Source organism: Podarcis melisellensis (assembly GCF_964234715.1).
Source record: "Podarcis melisellensis genome assembly, chromosome: 14".
NCBI lineage: Eukaryota > Metazoa > Chordata > Lepidosauria > Squamata > Lacertidae > Podarcis > Podarcis melisellensis.
The window spans coordinates 44,112,441-44,128,186 of NC_138546.1; the positions used below are offsets into that span (position 1 = coordinate 44,112,441).

The window sequence follows — 15,746 nt, forward strand, 5'->3', positions numbered from 1 at the left end:
CATTTCTGTAACCAGAAATCCCACCAGCATCCTAAGACACACTGAGTTACTGCAGCTCTAGAGCTGAGCAAGTCCTGGGGGGAATGTTGAGAAGGTGCCCCTCCCTTTCCTCCTGCTGCGTCTCCCTCTGTCGCATTTGATAAGTGTCAAATCAAGGTTCTACCGAGTCTGTCAAGGTCACTTTCAACATGTCACAGTTCGGCGGGCAGCCTCGCTCCACTTCGTTTGCAATTTTCTTCCTTTCGTGTTTGTTTATTTGGCTTTTAAGTAGCCAGGCGCCCACGGAAACCTATGCCTGCGCTTCCAGCTCGAGGAGAGGCTAGCAGGGCAGGAGGAAAGAGCGGGCTGGGGGTGAGGAGGCCAATGGAAACATTTACTCGGCAAGGACCTGCTCCCATCTCCCCATCTCCCTTCAAATGAAAGTGCATGTGACGGAGTCGGTTGGTGTTTCGTGCTACTTGAGAGCCGGAAAGTCTCAAAAGAAGTGCTGAAGTTTTTGTCCAGAGGACGGAAGCAGCTTGAATTGGGAAGCCACTTTTTGCCATGCTGCACCATTTTTTGGGGACAGGGGGCAGGCAGGTGTGGGGGATTCCCTGGTCCTGAATGGGGTAACTGTGCCCATGAAGGACCAGGTGCACAGCCTGGGAGTCATTTTGGACTCATAGGTGTCCATGGAAGTGCATGTTAATTCTGTGTCCACAGCAGCTGTCTGCCAGCTCCCCCTGGTACGTAGGCTGAGACCCTACCTGCCTGTGGACTGTCTTGCCAGAGTGGTGCATGCTCTAGTTATCTCCCGCTTGGACTACTGCAATGCACTCTACGTGGGGCTACCTTTGAAGGTGACCCAGAAACTGCAATTAATCCAGAATGCGGCAGCTAGACTGGTGACTGGGAGCGGCCGCCAGGACCACATAACACTGGTCCTGAGAGATTTGCACTGGCTCCCAGTACGTTTCCGAGCACAATTCAAAGTGTTGGTGCTGACCTTTAAAGCCTTAAATGGCCTTGGTCCTGTATACCTGAAGGAGCGTCTCCACCCCCATTGTTCAGCCCAGAAACTGAGATCCAGTGCCGAAGGCCTTCTGCCGGTTCCCCCATTGCAAGAAGTGAGGTTACAGGGAACCAGACAGAGGGCCTTCTCGGTAGTGGCGCCCACCCTGTGGAACCACCTCCCTTCAGATGCGAAGGAAATAAGCAGCTATCCTATCTTTAAAAGACATCTGAAGGCAGCCCTGTTTTTAATATTTAATGCTGTATTGTTTTTAACACTCGATTGGGAGCCGCCCAGAATGGCTGGGGATACTCAGCCAGATGGGGGGGGGTTAATTATTATTATTATTATTATTATTATTAGACCCATTGGCTCAGCATTGGAGGTGTGGAATCTGTGGCCAAGTGTTATTGGATTCCAGCTCCCATCATCTCTGAGGCTGATGGGACTTGGAGTCCAATGACATCTGGAAAATCACAGTTTCCTCATCCCCGGTCTATATTGACAGGAACAGCTCTCTGGGGGCTCAGGCAGAGATGGGTCCTTTCCACCACCTCATCCCTTTCTCAAAAGGAGGTCTGTTAACGTATTTCCAGGTTATCCTGCCATGGGGAAATGTGAAACAGAATCTTAAATAAAGTGGTGCAGAGGAACAGAGGAAGCTGCTCTACCAGACCATTGGAGCAGCCACCTTAGTGTTGTCCACTGTGACTGTCTGCCATCCTACCCGGAGAAGCAAGGGATTGAATCTGGGGCCTTCTGCATGTGCAGAGTTACTCTGCCTCTGAACTCTGCCCATTCCTTATGCTTGGTAATGTGCAGTAGGGGAGCCAGCCCCATCACAGCTTCAACCATCTTTATGAACATGGTATCCTCTTAAGGATGGAATCTTTCTCACCGTCTGTGGATCTGGTCTGGCTTCAACTAGCTTGATGCTCCATTTGGTTCTAAGGCAACAGTGCATTCAGTTAGTCAACCTTTCTTGCTCTGACACACGTCAATAGGAGCAGAGAGAGGACATCTGCCCCCAGTTGATTTCCATTCTGTGTCACTAACCCCACTCAGTCCACGTGACTCTTTCGACTTTTATACCAACGCACCTTTATTACAGTGACAGACCAAAGAACTCCTTGAACTCATTCGGAACCTGAGGACAAATGGAGGACACATCAGCAATATATATAACAAAGAGAATATATCATTGTTCACCTCCCAACACCCTTTATTTAACTAGGGAAACTGCCTGAAGTGGCAGGGAACAAATGACCTCACAAAGGTCAACAGGGGTTTTTGCACCAGCTGTACCCCCAACAGTGACATTTCTCAGGCTTTTGCCTGATTAGTAACAAAGTCTAGTTGTGTTTGAGTTTCAGCTGCCTTTGTTTGTTATTGTGAGGACAGGCTTTTTTTTTTTTAAGAAAAAGCTTAAGCCTGTGTATGGAATCCTTCTCCGAACCCAGAAATATGATATTGGAAGGAGAGTTCCAGTCCCCCCGCCTTACCTTATCTTTATATTTCAGGAGAACCTCATATGTGTTACAGGATTTGGAGATCAATTCATCGGCATCCAGGTCTACGATGTTATTGCACAGCTGTAACAGAGAAGAAAAGTGACAGCTTATCAGTCACCCAGGCTTGCTGTTTCACAGATTATATTGCCATTTTGGTTTGGTTGCAAATGTATTTTAGTCTCTGATATGAAAATATTAAAATATAAGAATAATGTTGAGTGATCAGTCGGCTCTAGCACCAGTGGGAAGCATCACTGGTGATGTTCACCAGTCCTGCAGGATGGCACCGCCAACCCCTGGAGCCTCCCGACTCTGCTATTACTCTTCCTTGCTTTCATTGAGTCTCGTTCACGCATGACACCAAACACAGGTCCATGTGTTTGCATAAAAGGGCTAGACTTGTTGATTTGTATTACTCAACTATTGTGTGTCCAGACTGTGCACTCATTGATTGTTATATCTGAATTAAACTCAGAGCTTAGAAAGCTATTATTTAGGGACTAGTTTTCAAAATGTTTAAAAAGGAACTAATATTGGTTCCTTCACAAAATGAACTAGTCCATTCACATTCAGTTCACAGTTCAATTCAAGTTCATCCAAATGATCTTTGGCATTTTCCCCAGGATCCAGGCTGTTACAATCTGCTGGGCTGATGTATAAAGCGTATTTAAGAATATTAATAAAACATTAAAACACATACACAGTGGAATGTGATCTGTTAATTTCCCCCAACTATTACAAACTTCACAGAACAATAAAATTGTAGAAGTGGAAGGGGCCATGAGTATCGTCTAGTTTAACTCCCCACAATGAAGGAATCTTTTTTGCCCAATATAGTCTAAAGAGTAAAAAAGCACATGTAAGAGAATGAACTTGAAGATGATATTGAAGGTGACTTTTATCATGAGAGTAACCAATTGGCAGCAGCAGAGAGCAAGAATCTGTGGCCCTCAAGATGTAGCTCAGGGTTCAGCAACCTTTTTCAGCCATACACCAGTCCACCGTCCCTCAGACTATGTGGTGGGCCGGACTATATTTTTGGGGAAAAAATGAACAAATTCCTATGCCCCACAAATAACCCAGAGATGCATTTTAAGTAAAATCACACATTCTACTCATGTAAAAACACCAGGCAGGCCCCACAAATAACCAGAGATGCATTTTAAATAAAAGGACACATTCTACTCATGTAAAAACACGCTGATTCCAGGACCATCCACGGGCCGGATTTAGAAGGCAATTGGGCCTGATCCAGCCCCCGGGCCTTAGTTTGTCTACACCTGATGTAGCTGGACAACAATTCCCATCATCCCTAACCATTGACCAGGCTGGCTGGGGCTGATGGGTATTAGAGGTCAATAATATCCAGAGGGTTACAGGTTTCCTACCCCTTGTTTATAGCATGGTTGCTGAATACGGTTAGGTCGGATTGATGCATTATCATCTCTGTGGCAGGCAGCAGCAAAAATCTAGAAGTTCCCTAGGTATGCTCCGTTGCTTTCCTTCCAACACTACAACTTCACCATTCAGCATTCATTCATTCATTCATTCATTCATTCATTCATTCATTCATTCATTCATTCATTTATAAGGGTATGTGTATGCCACTGTATCGTAAAATATCAGGGCAGCATACAATGTTCACCAAGATTTTTGTAGGTAGCTTGCCTATGTGGGAATTCCAGGGTACCCTGGATTATAGTCCTGGTGCTTAAATCACATCTCATGTAACTTTTAGGTGTCCTGATAGTCTGACTCACCATTAAAATGTCGTCTCCATTCATGTCTTCTCTGAGGATCTGATCTCTCACTGTCTGCAACATTGTGTAGGCTACAATCACTTGAAAGTTTCTGCAAGGCAGCCCAGTCAGAAACACCTTGGAGGAGACCAACACAAGCTAGAATTAGGGGTGAACGGATCAGTCTATTCCCATCCTGTGTGTGCTCATTCATACATCTGTTCAATCTCTGCATTCATCTGAGATTTTTTTCATTAAAAAAATCTGAACTCTAATTTTGTATGGACAGAGATTTTTTTTAAAAAAAAGTTAAAAGAAAAGTAAAATACCATCATTATAAATATTCTGGAGGGTGTTGTAACAAATGTTGCTTACACATGATCTATTGTTCTTGTGTGAACTATACATTTTGAATATTATCTTCAACATATTTTGTTGTTATATAGTATAACATCTAAAACAGCTTGTCCTGTGTTTGTGTATTTACTATGACATTTAAAATTTAGCTTATGCCACAGTTTTAACAAATCTTTGCACTTATTTAACAATCGTTCCCATATTTTCATATAATGGGATACATTATACCATAGAATTCTGTGCCAAATTCCTGGTCCCCATTCTTTTATAGAAGAAGAAGAAGATGAAGAAGAAGAAGAAGAAGAAGAAGAAGAAGAGTAGTAGTAGTAGTAGTTTGGATTTGACACCCCGCTTTATCACTACCCGAAGGAGTCTCAAAGCGGCTAACATTCTCCTTTCCCTTCCTCCCCCACAACAAACACTCTGTGAGGTGAGTGGGGCTGAGAGACTTCAGAGAAGTGTGACTAGCCCAAGGTCACCCAGCAGCTGCATGTGGAGGAGCAGAGATGCGAACCCGGTTCACCAGATTACGAGTCCACCGCTCTTAACCACTACACCACGCTGGCTTGTCCCCCCACCCCAACAAGAACATATGGAGAACCTGCAGGATCAGGTCAATAGCCCATTGAGTCCAGCATCCTGTTCTCACAGGGACCAACCAGATGCCTGTGGGAAACCCATATGCAGAACCTGAGTATAAGACCACTCTCCCTTGCTGTGGTCTCCAGCAATTGGTATTCAGAAAGGCCTTCGACCCTGGAGCCAGGGCACAAAAGAAGGAAGGAAGGAAGGAAGGAGGTAAAGGACCCCTGGACGCTTCAGTCCAGTCAAAGGCAACTACGGGGTTGCGGCTCTCATCTCCCTTTCAGGCCGAGGGAGATGCTGTCTGTCCACAGACAGCTTTCCAGGTCATGTGGCCAGCAACACTAAACCGCTTCTGGCACAACAGAACCCCATGATGGAAACCAGAGCACTTGGAAACACTGTTTATCTTCCCAACGCAGCTGTACCTATTTATCTACTTGCACTGGTGTGCTTTCGAACTGCTAGGTTGGCAGGAGCTGGGGCAGAGCAATGGGGGCTCACCCCGTCGCGGGGATTTGAACAGCCGACCTTCTTATTGGCAAGCCCAAGAGGCTCAGTGGTTTAGACCACAGTGACAAAGCTAAAGGGGTAAAAGGGCTTGGTGAGCTGGGAGAGTCTGTGGCGGAGAGAAGTCCAGAATCAGAAGCAGGAGAGGAAGGAGTCGAAGAGGCAGAGAGTCTGGCTGGTGAAGAGGCACAGGTGTCTCCTGCTGCTGCGACAGCCTCCTCTCCTCGCTGGTCTCCCAGAACCCGCAGAGGCATGAAGTGGGAGGAGCAGAGGACAGGCATGCTGGCGCAGTCTCAGATTGCTTGCAGAAACCCTGGGAGGGGAGGGCACTTAGGCAGCTGTGTGAAGGCAGGGACCTCCAGCCTCCACAACTGCCTCATAGGGGCAAGACCTACCAGAGAGAGTTGCTGTGCTCATTAGGCCTGACACTCCTGTGCCGATCCTGATTTTTCTAATGAAGAGTTAGCTTCACTTAACTCTGTGTCATTTACTGCTGGCTGGCTTCTGACACCACAAACAACACAAGCAACACGAAGACCAGTATACTAGATAGCACTGCAATTCTTATTGCATAATATACAACAAAAACAAATTGTGTACACTTGTAAATTCCAGCGAAACAGTCAGATTATCCAGGATCACTGTCCTACGTTGTTATTCAATTACTACTTCAGCACTATGAACGCCTAAAATGTTTTACCGCTTAGCCCACAGGATAGCATCTATTACTTTGTTTCAACTATAGACTTATTATACTTCTACGGACTTTCAAAGATTGACAGATTTGTGTTCATTTGATTTCAAATATATTGGAAAATTTACAAGTGTACACAATTTGTTTTTGTTGTATATTATGCAATAAGAATTGCAGTGCTATCTAGTATACTGGTCTTCGTGTTGCTTGTGTTGTTTGTTGTGTTAAGTTTGCAACACAGGGGTTTGTTGTTCTGTATCGGCTCCTGACACCGACAGGGTTTTTGCAGGGGTTAAATGAGGAGCAGGAGACCCATGTAAGGAGCCACCTCAGTGGTTTAGACCACAGCACCACCTGTATCCATTATGGCTAGTAGGCATTGATTGGCCTGATCTTCCATGAAATTGTCTAATCCTCTTTTAAAGCCATCCAAGTTAGCGGCCTCACTGCCTCCTGTGCGAGTAAGTTCTAGAGTTTAACTGTGTTGCACTGTGTGAAGAAGTCCTTTCTTTTCTCTGTCCTGAATCTTTCATCATTCAGGTTAGTTGTTGTTGTTTAGTCGTGTCCGACTCTTCATGACTCCATGGACCAGAGTACGTCAGGCATTCCTGTCTTCCTCCCGCAGTTTGGTCAAACTCATGTTAGTACAGTGGTGCCTTGCAAGACGAAAAGAATCCGTTCCGCGAGTCTCTTCATCTTGCGGTTTTTTCGTCTTGCGAAGCAAGCCCATTGACGGCTTAGCGGATTAGCGCTATTAGCGGCTTAGCGGGCTTAGCGGATCAGCTGATAAGCGGCTTAGCGGCTTAGCGGCTTAGCGGTTCAGCTGTTAAGCGGCTTAGCGGCTTATCTGATAAGCGGCTTAGCGGCTTAGCAGATCAGCTGTTAAGCAGCTTAGCGGATCAGCTGTTAAGGGGCTTAGCGGATCAGCTGATAAGCGGCTTAGCGGCTTAGCGGCTTAGCGGCTCAGCTGTTAAGTGGCTTAGCGGCTTAGCTGATAAGCGGCTTAGCGGCTTAGCGGATCAGCTGCTAAGCGGCTTAGCGGCTTGGGGAAAAGGGGGGGAAAGGAAAAAAAACCCTGCAGGAACTCGCAAGACATTTTCGTCTTGCGAGGCAAGCCCATAGGAAATTTGTTTTGCGAAGCACCCCCAAAACGGAAAACCCTTTCGTCTAGCGGGTTTTCCGTCTTGTGAGGCATTCGTCTTGCGGGGCACCACTGTAGCTTCGAGGACACTGTCCAACCATCTCATCCTCTGCCGTCCCCTTCTCCTTGTGCCCTCCATCTTTCCCAGCATCAGGATCTTTTTCAGGGAGTCTTCTCTTCTCATGAGGTGGCCAAAGTACTGAAGCCTCAGCTTCACAATCTGTCCTTCCAGTGAGCACTCAGGGCTGATTTCCTTCAGAATGGATAGGTTTGTTCTTCTTGCAGTCCATGGGACTCTCAAGTCTCCTCCAGCACCAGAATTCAAAAGCATCAATTCTTCGGCGATCAGCCTTCTTTATGGTCCAGCTTTCACTTCCATACATCACTACTGGGAAAACCATAGCTTTAACTATACGGACCATTGTTGGCAAGATGATGTTTCTACTTTTTAAGATGCTGTGTTGGTTTGTCATTGCTTTTCTCCCAAGAAGCAGCAATCTTTTAATTTCGTGGCTGCTGTCACCATCTGCAGTGATCATGGAGCCCAAGAAAGTAAAATCTCTCACCGCCTCCATTTCTTCCCCTTCTATTTGCCAGGAGGTGATGGGCCCAGTGGCCATGATCTTTGTTTTTTTGATGTCGAGCTTCAGACCATATTTTGCGCTCTCCTCTTTCACCCTCATTAAAAGGTTCTTTAATTCCTCCTCACTTTTTGCCATCAAGGTTGTGTCATCTGCATATCTGAGGTTGTTGATATTTCTTTCGGCAATCTTAATTCCGGCTAGGGATTCATCCAGCCCAGCCTTTCGCACGATGAATTCTGCATATAAGTTAAATAAGCAGGGAGACAATATACAGCCTTGTCGTACTCCTTTCCCAATTTTGAACCAATCAGTTGTTCCATATCCAGTTCTAACTGTAGCTTCTTGTCCCACATAGAGATTTCTCAGGAGACAGTTGAGGTGATCAGGCACTCCCATTTCTTTAAGAACTTGCCATAGTTCTAGTGTTGTGAGAGAGGGAGAAAACCTTTCTCTCTCCACTTTCTCAATGCGACGCATAATTCCATCAATTTAGCATGTCACCCTTTCCTTGCCTGTTCTCTAATCTCGAATGCCCCAAATGCTTTAACCTCTTCTCGTAGATGAGTCACTGCAATCCCTGGATTATTTTGATTGTCCTTTTCTGAATATGTGGCTACTAAAATGCTCCCTGCAACCCAAATATTTGCCACTTGCTGGTTGTTGTTGTTGTTTTAAAAAAAGATCTGGACAAAAGTTTTTATTTAAGTATGTGTTCTTTATCACTGTACATATTTTAACACATTTCTGCAATTTTGGGCACACTTTGCTACATTTTGAGCTGAAAATTGTACCGAAAGATTCAGAGAAGAGTAAGATCTGAAGGATTATTCCATCTCACTCAGCACATTGGTCTGGGAGCTGCTGCAGATCAGATCAATTTGCACCGGAATGCACAGAAACTGAATTCTTCCAGCGTACCTCACTAGAATCAGTGGATGTGATGGGGAAGCGGGCGAGGGAGAGGGCTGAACCGCTTGAAATCTCTGCTTAGCATTTATTCTACTTTCTCTTCCCCATCAGTCATTTTAGGTTGACAGCAATGTGTGCACCCAAGTGTTGTTTTGTGTAAGACATGCACTATGTCTGAAGGAGAAAGGATGACAACAAGGTGATATGAGCCACACTGCGATGCCCGGTTATTATAGAAGATGCCTGTTTTGTAACACCAGAAGATCACACTGCAAAGAATCTTATCCCTGACTTCTCAGGATCTGTATAGGAGTAGTTCAGCACACCATTAAAGGAAGTGTCTAGTCTGACACATAGCTGGGTGCCAGCAGGAACCACAAGACAACCAAGAGCCTTAGAAAGGAGTCAATTTCCTCTGTAACTTCCTTTGTTTTTCTCCTGATTTGTTTTGCTCTGCGTGCCACTCATCCCAGATTCTGGTTTAACTAGGAAAATGGCAAACAACAATTTCAGAATTGGAGCATGCCTCGTTCACAGCTTTCCGTTCCTTCAGAGAATTTGCATCTCTTGACAAAACACTGCAAAATGGCTCTCTTGGTGTGGTTGCACATCAAGAATGTTTTTTTTTTTTGGGGGGGGGCTTTGGTCTTGTGCATTAGTAAAACACCACACCCAAAGCATCTTCATTAGTTATTGCATTGCAACACAGAATTAGGTGTGGAAGGTGCAGCTCTTTACCCACACTTTTGCCATGTGGGATGTATATTTTAAGAACTCACCTTATTTCTAGGATGCAATATGTTTTAAACTGCTTTTAATTTTATGTTTTAATTGTTGTAACCTCCCCATGGACCTTAGGATGAAGGACAGTTTATTTATTATTGTTGTTATTAATAGGCTTTATTGTTCCACCTTTTATCTAGGCTTGCGTGTGAATTACCGTATTTTTTTGCTCTATAAAACTCACTTTTTCCCTCCTAAAAAGTAAGGGGAAATGTATGTGCGTCTTATGGAGCGAATGCAGGCTGCACAGCTATCACAGAAGCCAGAACAGCAAGAGGGATTGCTGCTTTCACTGCTCAGCGATCCCTCTTGCTGTTCTGGCTTCTGAGACTCAGAATTTTTTTCTTCTTGTTTTCCTCCTCCAAAAACTAAGTGCGTCTTGGCCGATGATGCCCAAAAGTGTTAAAGAAGGACCGAACATTCTTTATGTATGCAACAACAGCAGCAAGGATACTTGTCGCCAAGCACTGGAAAACCAAGATTTCCCCACACTGGAAGAATGGCAGATGCAACTGATAGACTATATGGAGCTAGCAGAAATGACTGGCAGAATCCGAGACCTGGGAGAAGAGGCTGTGGAGGAGGACTGGAAGAAATTTAAGGATTATTTACAAAAATATTGCAAATTGTATGAATGTTAAGAAAGATGTAAGATTATTAACAATATGGCACCATTAAGCTAGTTAAAAGGAATATGAAGATAAATGAAAATATGAGAAAAGATAAATTTTGGATAAATATCATGCTAAAATTAAGCTTTTAAGGTTTGGGTAAAACTATCTAAAATTAGGGACACAATATTGGAATATTATAATATAAGAATTGAAACAAGGTGATAAATTGCTGGGTAAAGCTCGAAAAACTTGGAACGCAGGAACGAGAGATGTGAGGAAGTCCAAGGAAGTGAAGAAAATATGGCTATTGTAAAATTATATGTCATTTTGTTTGTTTTTGCTATTGTATTGAGAAAATCTTTAATAAATATTAAAAATAAAAAATAAAAAACAAAACAAAAACTAAGTGCGTCTTGTGGTCTGGTGCGTCTTATAGAGCGAAAAATACGGTAACCATGAAGGTTGGGGAGGAAGATGTGAATGCAACAGAGTCGCCAAAAGTTATAGCAGAATGTGCATGCGGTGTGTGGCATATGCAACGTTTGGAGAGTTTAAAAACCAAGAAAAATTGAGAATTCTTAATGCATTGAATCTACTTTGGAAGCAAAGCCAGGCAATTCCAGAACTCTAAAATGCAGCGACAAAATTGGAAGATGAGAATCCTAGGTGTGGCTGTGACCGTTGTGGGTTTATCCTGCCACAATGAGGCCCACCTTCAAGATGTGGAGGAGACCAGATAACTTACTGTTCAGGTGATTTCCCTTCCCCATATTTTCCTTTCCCACTCCATGCCCTGCCAAAGATTAGGATACTGAGTCACTCCAGCCTTCAGGAGGTGAAGCAAAGCCCTTTATGAACAGAAAATCTCAGATTTCCTGTGGAGCACAGATTGATCTGGGCTGAAAAGTTTTTTCCGCATGCATATTTTTAAATAGAGCTTAGCTAAATCCAATTCTGCCACGTAGCCAGTACAACAGAGAAGGTGACCTTTGGTTATTTCTTAAGCAAGACAGAGGTAAGCTAAACCAGTGCAGGGAAAACTAATGTGGCATGGAGGAAAGAGGGCAGGGACAAACAAATGTGGCATTGGGTGGAGGAAAGAGGGCAGGGACAAGGTTGCTTCTAAGGTAGGCTTCCTCAAACTCAGCCCTCCAGATGTTTGTGGCCTACAGCTCCCATGATCCCTAGCTGGCAGGACCAGTGGTCAGGGATGATGGGAATTGTAGTCTCAAACAATTCCTGAGGGCTGAGTTTGAGGAAGCCTGTACTAAGGTCTCCTGTGGCTCAGGGGACGGATGGTCTCAGCTGGTGCAGAAGGGGGGGAAGCTGTTAGGGGAGGGGTGGAGCCTAGTGACACTTTCAGGAACATCTGGATTGGTGTGATGAACTACTGGACTGCAGGTGGTAGCTTCTCAGTAGATTCTTCATGCTCTGGATTGGCTCTGTCCATTCAGGCTGGTCATTGGATTTTGGGCAGGAGACAGTATAAAAGGACTCCTGTTCCAGATGAGCTTTATTTGAGCAGGAATGTCTTCTTGTGCTCTAGCGTGTCCATGTTTCTTTGGTGGTTGTTTGGTTCTGGCTTGCTCCTCAACTCTGCTTTCCAGTGAGTCCTTCAACCCTGATTACTGGCTGGTTCCATGGCATAGCTGTCAACTTTTCCCTTTTCTTGTGAGGAATCCTATTCGGAATAAGGGAATTTCCCTTTAAAAAAGGGAAACGTTGACAGCTATGTTCCATGGTTATTAATTCAAGGTTCCTGGCTCATCCCAGACTTCTGCCTGTAACCCAACTATGACCAGCCCTGTCTTTAGCATATGCACCGCTAGGGTGCAAAGATCCACCCAGAACCCCCAAATTAACTTTTATTATGCTTATGTCAGACACCACGCTTATGCCTTATCTCTTGTTGTGAATGACAAGCGCCGTCATTGAGTCTGACAAACGCTGCCGTTGTGAATGACAAGCGTAGTGCGTCTTTGGTAAATGAGCACAAAAAGTTGAAAGTCCTTTAGTGAAACAAGCCTGACTTAAGGCATGTAGGAAGCTCAGTATTTGTCTGCACTGATTGGCAGAGAGACCTTTTACATGCAAAGCATGTCACGGCTAAAAATTAGCCACTGTTTCTTTAATACAAAAGGAACTGAGTCAGCGGCCTACAATGAATCGGCAAAGCCTGCATAACTCATACAACCTTTCACCTGCGTGTGCCTGTATATATAGAGTGGTCATTGATGGTGTGTGTGGTGGGTTGGTTGGATGGTAGAACCTGGTTGCGTTTGATATGTATAAAGCTGTTGGTTGTGGTTGTAGAAGATGACTTTTAAGAATAAAAGCAGCATTCTGCAAAGTACTCTTTCTCAAAGACCAGGCAAAGTGTTATGTACTGAGTTGAATAGGATCCAAAATGCAGCAGTCTGATTGGTCCCAGAACAATAGGATTCAGAATGCAGCAGTCTGGTTGGTCCTAGAACAATAGGGTCCAGAATGCAGCAGTCTGATTGGTCCACAGGAGCCACCCAATCCAGTTCCAGGTGGAAGTGAATCCACAACCTGATTGGCCTACAGGAGAATCCTGGAATTAGCCAATCATGTGGGGCCCATTGTGTAAATAATGTATATAAAGCAGACATTCTGGGGGAACTTCCATTCCTCCTCACCACTATGAGCTGAGTAAAGAGCATGAAATCCACTCTCGACTCTGAGTATATTTCACAAAGGAGGTCAGAACCTTTTCCTTTTCAAACATTGACAAAGCAGATGCCCCACCACTGGTCCACAGTCCTTCCTTTGCTTGGTTTCTTGGTGATAGAGACTGACAGACATATGAGAAGAGGGGATTACAAAAGAAAAAAAAGAAACCCCTTAAGCCATAAGAAAATGAGCTTGTCCCTTTGATTCTGACCCTTCAACCTGAAATTTTACTCCTCTCACTAGACACCCATAGAAGAACCCTGAAACATTAAAAGATCAGGTCAAACTCTGAGGTCTGGCAACTGTAGGAAGGATATGCAGCATTTGCAATAAACTGCTTGAAGCCCAAAGACCCCTAGAGGAACTGGCTAGGAGACCAACCTGCTACAACAATAACACCAACGCAAATCCTAATGGCCTGGATTAATTGAGCTTCTTTGGAGATAGCGAAGAACTTTCCTTTCCCAACCCAGATGGAGCTTTGCCCTTTCACCTCCCTTCCGCATAATTACCGGCAAACGGCTGGTGTGCAGAAGCCGACTCAGCAGGAAGGACAAACACAAGGGAAAAATTCTCTGCACATATTAATTGAAATAATAAAAGGCGCCGGGGTACAGGAGGGGCGGCTGAGGCTGCTAAACAAATGGCTGCTGTTTGGCGGGGTCAGAACATCCTGCTACAGCAGCAGTCCTGGCCTCCATTTGGGATTCGACTTAAAAAGGCAAAAAAAGAAAAAAGGCTTTAAGAGGAGCTGTGGCGCAACCACTAATGCGCACCAGCTGTGTAGCTGGCAGGAATCACTGGCCAGCATCAGGGAGGCAACTGGCACAGCACCATGGCGAGGCTGCTTCTCGTCTGGCAAAGCTGCCAAGCCCCCTAATTTTTGCCCAGAGAGTCAACAAAACGGAGAGAACTGCCAGCCGTAGTGAAACAGATTTTGCATTTAAAATCCACTGTGGCATCCGCTGCACGGAAAAGATTTTGCTCACTGGAATCTGAATGCAGGTTTCCAGGACTGTGCTGAGAATCTCCCTCTCCCTCTCCCCCCTTCTCTCTCTAGATATATATTCTCATTTAATTATGCATTTGCTTTAGGAACTGCCTCTCTATCACTGTTGCTCTTAGGAATGACATGTGGAAGCAATCTAAATCCAGTTAGCCAGCATGGTAGCAAGCAAAATATGCCAATGCATTAAGATGCGCAGATGAAGCTGCCTTATGCCAGGCAAGACGATTTGTCCATTTAGTCACCCAAACAGGTACAGAGGGGTGTTTTATATCCAGCATCTCTTCAGGAGCATAAACTTCCAGCCGTGTACATAGCAAAAACCACTCACCTCCCAAAGTCTCCAGACATCGTCAAAAGACTTGAAAACTCGCTGGAAAAACAGGCAGAACCAAGGGAACAAGGACTGTACCACTCGACCTTTCTCTTCTAGAAATATTAAGGAAATGGAAGTTTAGAACCCACGAATCCTATCTCAACCAAGAGGGACTGGCTGATTGCCCTAACAGAAGAAATAGGTACCTTTAAGCTCATCCAGTTCAACTTCCTGATCCATGTAGGATCTGCAGTGCAGTGCAGGATGCAACAACAATATCCCTGATAGGATGCCTTGCCAGTCGGCATCTGCTTAAGTCCTGACAGAGAACCCACCACCCCTGGGAATGCCTGCCTATTGTTGTTTTGTGAATCAATGATGCTGATGGCATCTTGGAACAGTGAGGTACAAGACTTCCTGTCCTGCTGTCTTCTGTGTTGAGGACAGAAGGTAGAAACATAGAATCATGTAGGTCATCTGCTTAAGCTTCCTGCTCTATGCAGGAAATCCAGAGCTACAGTATTCTCAACAGGTGGCTGTCCAGCCTTGGCTTGAAGACCTTCAACCTTTTAGGCAAATTATTCCATTATCCAATTGCTCTTAGCGTGAACACATCTGTCTGTAGCTTTCCTTTGGGGAATTATAGGGACAGAACTACCCAAATTGTATAGAAATTTATTCGTGTTTGCAACTACAGCGGCAAGAATGTTACTTGCCCAAAAATGGAAAGAAGAAGAAGTCCCAGTGAAAGAAGAATGGATACAAAAACTTATGGAATATGCAGAAATGGCGAAACTTACCGGAAAAATAAGAAATCAAGATAACAAACTTGTTAAAAAAGAATGGAAATGGTTCATGGAATACAGTGGTACCTCTAGTTACTAACTTAATTTTTTCCGGAGGTCCGTTCTTAACCTGAAACTTTTCTTAACTAGAGGCGTTCTTTCGCTAATGAGGCCTCTTGCTGCTGCTGCACCGCCGGCACACGATTTCTGTTCTCATTCTGGGGCAAAGTTCTCAACTCAAGGTAATTCTTCCAGGTTAGCGGAGTTTGTAACCTGAAGAGTTTGTAACCTGAGGCGTTTGTAACTTGAGTTACCACTGTATCTACAAATAAACTGTAAACAGATAAGAACGTTGGCAGGATTGTTGTAATAACCTGCAGTTTTATATATTTAAAGTAGATGAATATATGAGTAAATTAAATTAATTTGGAATATGCAGAAAATATATATAACAATTTAAGGAACCACAGAAAGAGGGTCAAGGAAGTTGAGTTTTGAAATGTTAAAATGATTGTAAAATTATTGAAATG

General features: G+C 44.4%; 1 protein-coding gene across 1 annotated transcript in view; it reads right to left on the minus strand.

Moving 5' to 3' along the window:
• Nucleotides 1-2,068: 2,068 nt before the first annotated feature.
• The window catches only part of TBC1D21 (TBC1 domain family member 21), a 50,951-nt gene continuing 37,273 nt past the window's right edge, over nucleotides 2,069-15,746 (minus strand). The window contains exons 8-11 of the mRNA XM_081887781.1: nucleotides 14,447-14,544; nucleotides 4,263-4,379; nucleotides 2,494-2,583; nucleotides 2,069-2,138 (exon numbers count right to left, since the gene is read on the minus strand). Coding sequence (XP_081743907.1) covers nucleotides 2,097-2,138; nucleotides 2,494-2,583; nucleotides 4,263-4,379; nucleotides 14,447-14,544 — 347 coding nt within the window. The 3' untranslated portion in view covers nucleotides 2,069-2,096. The remainder of the gene's footprint in view (nucleotides 2,139-2,493; nucleotides 2,584-4,262; nucleotides 4,380-14,446; nucleotides 14,545-15,746) is intronic.